The sequence below is a fragment of the Phytophthora parasitica genome (genome assembly GCF_000247585.1).
Source record: "Phytophthora parasitica INRA-310 unplaced genomic scaffold supercont2.34, whole genome shotgun sequence".
Lineage (NCBI taxonomy): Eukaryota > Oomycota > Peronosporomycetes > Peronosporales > Peronosporaceae > Phytophthora > Phytophthora nicotianae.
In genome coordinates this window covers 180,446-189,967 of record NW_008649020.1, presented here as the reverse complement: position 1 = coordinate 189,967, position 9,522 = coordinate 180,446, and the positions used below count along the sequence as shown (strand labels likewise).

Sequence of the window (9,522 nt, the reverse complement as noted above, 5' to 3'; positions counted from 1 at the left end):
CTCGCAAGTACGATCTTACTCTTTAAGTAGCACTCCAACGAAAGTGTTGTAAGCGCGTAGGTTTTTATTTATTTATTTTTACTTCTGCAGTGAATTTTCTTTTTTGCGCGGCATGGTTGACTCGATCCCGTCCGATTCCTCGCTAAGTATCATGGTCGGCACACAACTTGCATTGCCTAAAATCTCTTAGCGGTGATATGCTTCTTCTGTAGAAGCCAAAAATCGCTTTAACTCCTTTCTGACTCCATTTTCTACGACATTATTGGACAGAAATTGATGTGTATCTTCCAATCGAATCACCGTATTTCGCTCTCAGGTAATAACAGCACAGCAGACGAAGCGCCTGAGACTGAAGAGACCGAGACTGAAGCGCCACCTTCCATCATGGCGGCGGTGTGCGAGGGCCTTCTGGCCAAGCTAAACGAGCTCATGGACTTCCTACGCTTCGCCAAGCTCCCAGACGCCGAGTTCCGTGGCGTCGTACGTTGCAACTCGTTATTTCCCGTGTTACTCGATTTCTCGTCCGCTCAAACCATTTTTTTTTTCTTTTTTTTTGCTTGTCACCAGGTAACCTTCATGTTCCGAGCCTCTCCGAACGACAAGAACAATATCGCGTGCATGAGAACCATCGATATGCGTCGAGGTGGCTCAATTTTCACTAAAAAAAGTATTTTTTCAAAGCGAAAAATACTGAATAAATTCTGTGCCAATCTAGGTTTGGAGGTGGATAACACGACGCTGCATCCTCAAGACCCTTTCCTACCCGAAGTGGCTGTTGTATACGTGAGTCTGGCGGATTTTCTGTACATGTACTCGGGCGAGGCGACAGCTACAGAGATCGCCGGGATGGTCATGTCCGGCCGAGTGTCGGTACCTTGGAGTAGTTATGGCAAGTTGAAGGCGTTTGCCGAGTGTTTTGACTTCTCGACGGAGAAATGGGACGCGTACTATGCGGATCTGAAGGCTCGCGGGGTCGTGGCGAAGATCCCGGAGTGCACACAGGCGTGTTGTAAGCAGAGCACCAAGGAGGACATTGAGGCCAATTGGCTGCTGGTATCGGATGCTACGACCACGAGTGGAGGGGACTGGGAAGTGGTATCGGATCTGCAGTGTTTGAATGTGTCAAAGGAGAAGCGAGAGGAGATGGACAAGGTGTTTGATTTCACACCACTGGAGGAGTGGCTGGCCAAACTGTGGAACGGCGATGGAGCTCGATCAGCAGACGAACGACCTGCCAGATCGCTCCAGTCGAACGTGAAGAACTCGCTTAGCGACCTCAAGTCGATGGCGGGGAGGCTTTTCGTGTCACTGGAGGCGTAGACAAGCACGTTAGGATTAATATGCCTAGCCGGTTTGTGTCAGTTAAGTACAATAGTACAAAACTGATTGCGATCATTTTGTACAAGTGTTTATGGCTGCGGTTGTGGCTTGTTGTGGCGTATTCCAACGCGGCAATGCACAAGTTGTTTTGGTTGTTTACGGGGTGCAGCCAGTTTTCAAAGGAGAGGATAGTTGATGTTTAGTTGTTGACTTGGCAATAGCGATCAAAACATGACCCGTTCGTAGGGTGTTTCTGCATTTCTGCATTAACGCAAAGTCTACGAGTCTACGTGTAGTGCAGCAGCCATTGCAGGAGCGGACAGTGAAAGGAAGTTTGCAGCAGGATCAACAAAAACCAAATATTACGCCGCCTCAGCAGAAGATAAGCAGATTGGCAAAAGTGAGGCACAGCGAAAAATAGTGTTTTCTTCGCGCTCAACACGCTGTACCGGGTAAGGTAACAAATGAGTGTAGAGGTGATTCGTTTGCTCTCTCTCTCTCTCGTTTCAAGAAGGGGTTGTAGCTTTCTGCTTCAGTTGCAGTGGCTTCGGTTGATGGTACGACCGAGGTAAGACTGCGACAGCCGGGTGTTTATAGCGCCCGGCACACAAGTCTCCAAATGAGGAGCTATGGCCAGTAGCCACTGGCCACCAACTTGTTCGTCCAATGCTTTTTACATACTTGCTGTCTGCATTTGCAGACTGCCTACATGGATACATGTACTTACAGACTGGCAGTGAGTGACGGTCGGTCCACTGTGACAAAAAGGAGATGCACGAGAATACCCTCGTGCGACAGCGAAGAGACCTCCGAACTGAAGAAGGTTTTCCTGGATCAATATCTACCTCTACTGCTGTAAATGCCTTCGTAGCTAGGTCAACTATCTCATCTCGTCGTAACTGCATTGGCTGTGAGAGCGCCACCTGGCACATTCTTCTACATTGCCACCAATATCCAGCAATTTGCCTCCATTTTTCCCAAACAATTGATCCAAATGTCCGACCGTAATCGGCATATCACTTGGCTTTACTATGCACGAAGAATGTTTGCGTGCGCGTTGCAGCAACGAGCGGGAGCAAATGATGATGCAGTTGATGGTGTTGGTGCGTGTTCAAGCTCATTCCGAAATTTGCCACCCGAAGCACAAGCTCAATGCGCAACTTGTTCCACCGAAGAGACAAGCGCCAGTCCGTTGGCAGCGACGACGGCATCGAGATCAAAGAGCGACGCAGCAGCATCTTCCGCCGGCATCTGCGCTGTCCGGAGGAAGGCGAGATCGTGGAGCTCATGCGGCCACGCGACACAATCGTCACGCGCATCAGCGAAAGCTCCGAAAGCCCCATGGAACGTCGACGAAGACGCCGTCGAAGTCTACTTTGAGACGAACAAGTGATTTACATGAACGCAAGTGCTGCATTCTTCGTATCCCCCAAGTTATGAACGTGGATTCATGCGCGAGTTAAACCAGTTCTATAATTTATGACGTTTGTTACTAAAGTTTTGCGTTAAATGTATAGCGTAAAATCTCGTTTTGTAAAATTCACAAAGCAAGAATGTTCAAGTCGACACCTGTGAGAAGCAACGTTAGAACAGTATAAAGCAACAGTAAGGTTTGTATTGGCAAAAGTACCATAATGTGCCAGCGTCAGGTGCAAAATTGTGATGGTCCAGACGAATAAGTGTCCTTGTAAAGCGGAGGCCTGCGTCTCCAGTACAAATGCCAACTGGTAAAGGGGTGAAAACCCGAATTTGCGCTTCAGCAAAACGAAAAGAGCGCCGAACGATGCGAACTCGATCACTGCATAAATGAGAATGTTGGTCACTGTGTCTTGCAACTTTTCAATCGTCATCGACGCCGAGTGCGGATAATAAGCGGCTATCGGCAGGTGGAACAGCACTGACAGATACAGCGAGTACAGTATCGGAACCATAAATTCAATATACTCGGCCAGTAGAACGTATTCGGAATGAAAAAGTGTTTGCAGACTCTCCAATACGTCCTTCTCGCTGATATTGCCACTTCGAAACGCTTCAAGTGAGAATTTTTTGGATTGCCACAACGTGGTAGGAACAATTTCATGTTCCTTTAGGCTGGAAAACGTTGGAGCTGATTTCTTTGAGGCTGATCTGGCTGGTTCAATTCCAGAATTTCGCTTCATTGCTGTTTTTGTCGAGCATCGACGGGTTGTAGCAGTATCATTGGCAAATTTGCTTGTCTTGCTAAACTCATTCATGAAATCTCTACTTCTAATCGACAGTGGGAGTGGAAATGGGGCATACAACCGAATACGGTGGTTGAACTTTGCTGTTTCGTCTTGACAGGCCTTTTGTAACACTCGTGGTAAATCTCGTAGGTAGTATTGCGTATTGTCGATAGAAGATTCACTCGTGTGAACGCTGTTATTGCGATGAAAAATATCACGAAGTGCGAGAATAACGTGAAAACCATCGGTGGCCATGATTATCAATGTCGTGGCAATTGACTTTGACGATTGCATGCATATTGCAACGTAATAAACGTTGAAAAGATCCACTGAAAACACCACAACCGGAGCCACATATTCGTGGTAGTTTTTCGCTGCATTCGCGATATTCTGCTTTGTGAAAAATTTGATTATTGGCATCACAAAGATAAACGCAGTTTGCTGGATCCCTGATAATCCATTGAAAATCGCGCTGAAAATCGGATAACAAATTGCCACGATTCCTTGATTGACAATGATAATAAACTGCGCCTTGAACTGCTTTCTCAACGTCGGGCACTGGATCAATACACGAGGACCAACAACCAGTACAGTAAATAGTGAGAAAAATATCACAAACGGGTTGATGGCAAGCACGTAGCCAAAAGGAACCGGAAATCTCCAGAGTACAGCAAGTAATACAAAACTAAGCACGCTACAGGCAGCTGTGCCAATGGATATCACCGCAGAGCAGGTATTTGAGATCGTTCCTGGATCAATTACCGCTCGCATTTGACAGACAACTCCAAATGCTTCAGTCCCCATGGCAAGAAACAGTCGAATCCAGACAGCATAGTTGGCTTGCCACCCGTCGGAAGGAGCTTTAAGTGGGATGCAATCGATCGCAAGAGCTGCTAACAAGGCGGGGATCGGTGAGAGCGCACAGACAGCTATTGCTCGAGAGACTGATGTACGTTCGTGGTAGTCTTGAAACGCAAGCAATCGCTCCACTGAGTACTCACTTCGGTGGCCAATTTGACTCTGATGCCAAGTAGCCGCAACCTTCCGCCTTACTTGAGAGAGGATAGACACTCGCTCCAGATCTTGAGCTGCCCCAGTTGGCTCATTCATCACTCGGTTCGCCATGCTTTAGTGCTGATCGCTATACATGTTTTGTATTTTTACCACCCGTTTCAGCAAAATAACGCTTAAAAAAATATTATGTTTAAAACAACCTCAAGCTTCATTACCGAAACGAGTATAAACAAAAGCAAAACTTGTACTCTTCGCTTCCCTACATCTAGTTCTTGGTGAAGATCTGGATGTTCTTGACCGTGAACGAAGCGCTCGAGTCTCCCTTCTTCTGCTCCTCAAGAACAAGGCGGAAGCTCTCGAAGAACGGGAAACCCGACGTAGCGTCGTGGCCGCCAGCCTTAGCGCACGCGTCCGTGGCATCCACACCCCAGAACAGCTCGGCGTTGTTGTAGATCTTGGACGTCACAGCGCCGCTGCCCGTAGCAACATCGTACGTATCCACACCATTCTTTTTGCCACCCTTAGTAATCGTCGGGTTCTGGATCAGTTGGATGTACTGGCCCGTACCGTCCGAGCCCCACACAGCGGCAATCGAGTTGGACTTGTCGTTAGAGAACTGAGCCGTGCAACCCGAGGTCATGGGCTGCGTGTTCTGGTACCACGAGCTCTTGGAGGGGCTAGCGGGACAGAAGCACGGACTGCCGTCTTCCGTAGCCGGACCCATGTGCATCGTCAGTTGTCCGTAGCTCGAGACATCCGAGAAGCCTCCGAAGCCACTGTAGTCGTACGCAGGGATGTCGGCAGCGTCCTGCGTGAACATCTCAAAGAGATCCAGTTCACCCCAGTAGGGCCAGCCATTGCCCTTTCCGAATTGGCTCTGGAGTTTGGTGTTGAGCATCCAAATGTTGGTGTCGCTAGTGCTGGTGCGTTCCCATTCAATGTACACAACCTTCTCTCCGCTCCATCCTTCTTTGGTACGAATAGGCTCAGCGCTGTTATCGGGCGTCAAAGTGATGCCGTTGCTGGTTACCATGTTCGAGGACACGGTAGCGCCGCTAGCGTACTCCCAGTTGGACGCATCACTCCAGTCAAAGTCCACGATACTGTAGGCTAGAGCCTCACCCGACGAGCTCTGCGAAGGAGCCTGCGTCGACGTAGGCGTCGGCGTGGGCGTAGACGTCGAAGAACCTTCCGTCGAGTCTGTATTAAACAATAAAAAAAAAGTTAGTATAAAACAATAAAGAAACATAATCATTTGATACAACTTACTCAGCGACCAGCCCTGACCAGCTGAAGCTTCTCCGGCAACTGATCCAGATCCGGACGTGCTGGACGAGCTCCATCCACTGCTGGGACTCGAGACGGAGTCCTTGGCAGCCTTGACAGCACCAGCGTCCGAGTCGACCTGGGTCTGCTGTCCGGTCTGGGCAGAGTCATCCACGCTGGGAGATGGGGTCGCACTGTCCTTCTAATAAGAGCAAAACAAGATGATTAAAACATCTAGACTTCACACTATGGACGTTTCGTTCATTTACCTGCGCGGACTCCGTGTTGACCTTGGAACCGCCGTTTGCGGCGGTACCGACCGTGACGCCAATGACGACCACAGCCAGGAAGGCGAGACCGGCGTAGATGGGTTTCTTACGGCGCTGCAGACGGGCCTTGAGCGACTCCAAGTCGTCCTTCTCATCGTAAGCGGCGGGCAGAGTGTGCACATTCTCGTCCATGTTACGCGTGGTGCTCACGTCCGCGTAGTCATCCAGCGCGTTCGCCATCTTTGCAACAGTTTTTTTTTTCTTCCCTGTTCGGAGATTTTCGCTGTTTGCTTTGGTGCTTTAGGTATCAAGGTCGAACAACGGGGGACTTGGAGCCGTTCGAGTCCTGATGGAAAATGGGGATCGGACGTTCCGATTAGATTGGCGAAGGTCTGCCAGTCGACCGCGGCAAGTGTCGCCTACTCGCACCAGACGACGAACGCAGACCAGTCTGATGCACATCAAGCAAGTCAGACAGCATACTGAAATCAACATGTCGAGGTTCAGCACGAATAATACACTTTCTTGTACTCAAATCCAGACCAAAACTTACAGTGTTACAGGTCGTATCATTGCTCCTGTTGCGCAATATATTTTAGACTATATCCGATATTGCAGTGTTTAACAGTTGATTGTGGAGAAAAGTGTAATATAGTATTAAAGGTTATGTTGTTTCGGCTCCGCTTGGAGTTTGAAGCTAATTTGGTCATCACTCAAAAACTAGTCGCACCCAAATCACAAAGGAGTCAGCGCGAAAAGGATACGCGACTGCAATCGCTACAATGTACCCATCTTGTCTTAGGCGTTGTGCGCATCGAAATATGACATGTACGTCGTTGTCCTGGTTGTCATTATCGCCCGCAACACAGCGTGTACACGCAGCTGGTCCCTGTTGATCATTGCGAGGCCAACACGTCGCAAGGGCACATTTGTCTGGTTACCAAATGGTGAAAAGACCAGTCTCTGATGCAAGCCAAGTTCAAGGCAGGTGTGTGGCCCCGCGCGGTCATCTAGCCGCGCTCTCTTTCGCTTGTGGCGGAAGTTCGAGGCCCTTTACGTTGAAGCTAATCGAGTATATCGCTGCTGCTCATCTTCCAACCGATGCATTTTATGACTTGAGATCACGCTTTAGATTGACTCAAAAGACGCGCTAGTGATGGGGATGACAGCCAGCCGGGAGCATCTAGGCTTGTAATGAAGGTGTAAAGTACTGAATTCATGGACTATATGCTCGGAAGAAGGTTGCGATGCAGCTTTTATAAAGTCGACGCGAATTGGAGGTGATACTAGTAGTGAGGGATGCACAACGACGTGCGGCCGCCTCGTTTGAGATCAACGTAACGTGGAACGATCGTGGCGCTAGCTCGGATGTCGGCACGTTGTACAGGCCCGCCAATGCGCCCTTAGTGTACAGCGATTGGATTCGTTATCCATGGCCATGAGTCAAGTCGACTATTGCTCAATACTGTGCGGTAGTAAACGAGTTCAGGCTTCAGTTGTCGCTCATTTGTCAAGCTTACCTACTACTACATGTTCGATTACTGTAAATTTGAGTGATGAATTTCTATTTTGAAAGGGGAATATCGTCCTCGAGGATTCCACAATTACTAGACTTCGTCTGATAAAAAAAAATAACTGCAATCACGTTCTAGCGTTAAGCTAGGGATCGTCAAAAGTCCACAACTTGTAACCACCCAAACCAAAAATACGTTCATGAATAGTACATGTTCACTACATCAAATTCTGTCCCTGTTCGAACCAAGTATGGTGCATCGAGTCGAGCCTCTTGAATACCCAAGGAGACCAGAACAAGTATCAGTCTTCACTCGGATCAAACGCAAGTTGTCTGATTGTTGGCATCAAAGTCATATCGGACACCGAAGTCAATATTCCATCGAGCGTCTACTCGCCTTTCGAGACTATCACCAACGTATTTCGATCACTCGAGTTATCTGTGTATGTGTCCTAACACCAATTCCTGCCTTGTTAACCGCGTTTTCGCTTGACTGCATCCCTCTCAAGCCTCCAGAGGACGGTTGGCAAGCTAACTATGCAGTCTGGATTCGCTTGTTCCTCGGATTATTTTCCGCAACTGTGGGCGTTGCCTTCCAAGTGAGAGCCGTCATCGAGCCCGATACGCTGTCGATGACTGGCGTTGCTGCAATCGCACTGGGGACAGCAATGTGCAGCGTCTCGACTTTGCTAGGACTTGCAGTGATATGGAGGTTCCCAACTCCTTTCGGCTATATCCTCAACATTGGACCGTACGTCCTATTTCTCTCGACATTCACGATTTTGGTCATCGGTCCCCGAGTTCTACAGCGTTCACCGGTGCTACGAGAGCAGATCAATTCGCAGTTATTGATTATTGTGAGCCAGGGAGTCGTCGTTGGGTGCTTTACGATCTTCAGCGCTGTGTTTAATCTGTTATCAGGGACTCAGCAGACAATATTCATTTTGGTGATGCCCTTGATCAAGTTTGTAACCAAGCAGAATATTGCCAACGTAGCAGAAAGTTATCATGAATATGTCGGTCCGGTTGTGGTGTTCTCGGTGGATCTCTTCAACGTTTTTTACGCTTCCATTTGTATGCAAGCGTCCAAATCGATCATGACTACAGTCATCATCATGGCGGCAGATAGTTTCCATCTCATGCTTGCGTTACAAGCCATTTTTCATCAAACTCGCAACACCGCAACACTACCCAAGCCCAAATCACAGAGTTTTATTCAAGAATTACTATCGTTGTTGGAGAAGGACGTGGAGGTTCATCCTTGTGGTCGCCGAGCTCGATTACTTGCACCGTTTCCACTTCCACTTTCGGACGAGAGTAGACAGGTTGTCATGAGATTTACAAGAACGGGCACTTTTACTAACGACACAGTTATCAACCGTCGGCGTTCTACTAAAAGTAATCCAGGAACAAACAACTCTACAAACACAGCGACACAAAATAACCAAACAGCTCCATCAAGCGCAATGGTTCCATTGGGACCTTTAGCCTCCAATACCCAAGACAATAATGATACAACCAAAGCTACTAGTCGCGATATTATCGTCGATGGCCTTCACACGCTCTTTCACTCCGAGTATATCCTCCTGGCGGAGTACATCGAGTTTATCATTCCGATGCTCTACGCGCCGTATCTCGTTGCATTATTTCACTTACCGATCGCAGCTTACTACCCAAGTACAGCGTCAATGACACTGCACAAACTGAAGCATACTGTGACGAGTTTCTTGATTTATGGCACGATCGAATTTGCAGCGTTTGTGGCTTTGGTCGTGATTTTGAAGCGAAAATTCGGGTTCTCACCGTTGTACCAACTCGCGTTTGTACTCGAGACGCACATGTTTGCAGTGCAAGGACACTTGTTTGTGTGGACTATCACTATTCTGCATCTAACACTTGCGCATTACGGTTTGTAGCGTGCATATAAAACACCAAT

The 9,522-nt window shown here is 48.2% G+C and overlaps 5 protein-coding genes across 8 annotated transcripts; 3 read left to right on the top strand and 2 right to left on the bottom strand.

Moving 5' to 3' along the window:
• Positions 1–244: 244 nt before the first annotated feature.
• PPTG_12824 (hypothetical protein) lies at positions 245–1,442 on the top strand. 3 transcript variants are annotated; one of them, XM_008909521.1, is made up of 3 exons: positions 245–480; positions 568–643; positions 716–1,442. In XM_008909521.1, the coding sequence occupies exons 1-3, from the start codon at positions 277–279 to the stop codon at positions 1,318–1,320; spliced, it is 885 nt and encodes a 294-aa protein (XP_008907769.1). In that variant the 5' UTR covers positions 245–276; the 3' UTR covers positions 1,321–1,442. The 3 variants fall into 3 exon arrangements, with proteins under 3 accessions (XP_008907769.1, XP_008907771.1, XP_008907770.1); XM_008909523.1 differs by having other exon boundaries at positions 286–480; positions 568–1,416; XM_008909522.1 differs by having other exon boundaries at positions 286–643; positions 716–1,416.
• Positions 1,443–2,296: 854 nt separating this feature from the next.
• On the top strand, positions 2,297–3,768 carry PPTG_23272 (hypothetical protein). Its single transcript, XM_008909520.1, has one exon. The coding sequence runs from the start codon at positions 2,352–2,354 to the stop codon at positions 2,781–2,783; it is 432 nt and encodes a 143-aa protein (XP_008907768.1). The 5' UTR covers positions 2,297–2,351; the 3' UTR covers positions 2,784–3,768.
• PPTG_12823 (hypothetical protein) lies at positions 2,861–4,649 on the bottom strand (the record flags this gene model as incomplete). Its single annotated transcript, XM_008909519.1, has 2 exons — positions 2,861–2,889; positions 2,951–4,649. The coding sequence occupies 2 exons, from the start codon at positions 4,647–4,649 to the stop codon at positions 2,861–2,863; spliced, it is 1,728 nt and encodes a 575-aa protein (XP_008907767.1).
• An 11-nt stretch (positions 4,650–4,660) lies between these two features.
• PPTG_12822 lies at positions 4,661–6,575 on the bottom strand. 2 transcript variants are annotated; one of them, XM_008909517.1, is made up of 3 exons: positions 6,074–6,575; positions 5,808–6,006; positions 4,661–5,738 (listed from the first exon to the last, which is right to left on the bottom strand). In XM_008909517.1, exons 1-3 carry the CDS (start codon positions 6,311–6,313, stop codon positions 4,804–4,806), a joined length of 1,374 nt encoding a protein of 457 aa, XP_008907765.1. In that variant the 5' UTR covers positions 6,314–6,575; the 3' UTR covers positions 4,661–4,803. The 2 variants fall into 2 exon arrangements, with proteins under 2 accessions (XP_008907765.1, XP_008907766.1); XM_008909518.1 differs by having other exon boundaries at positions 5,808–6,003.
• Positions 6,576–8,065: 1,490 nt separating this feature from the next.
• On the top strand, positions 8,066–9,502 carry PPTG_12821 (hypothetical protein; the record flags this gene model as incomplete). Its single annotated transcript, XM_008909516.1, has 1 exon — positions 8,066–9,502. Exon 1 carries the CDS (start codon positions 8,219–8,221, stop codon positions 9,500–9,502), a length of 1,284 nt encoding a protein of 427 aa, XP_008907764.1. The 5' UTR covers positions 8,066–8,218.
• Positions 9,503–9,522: the final 20 nt, after the last annotated feature.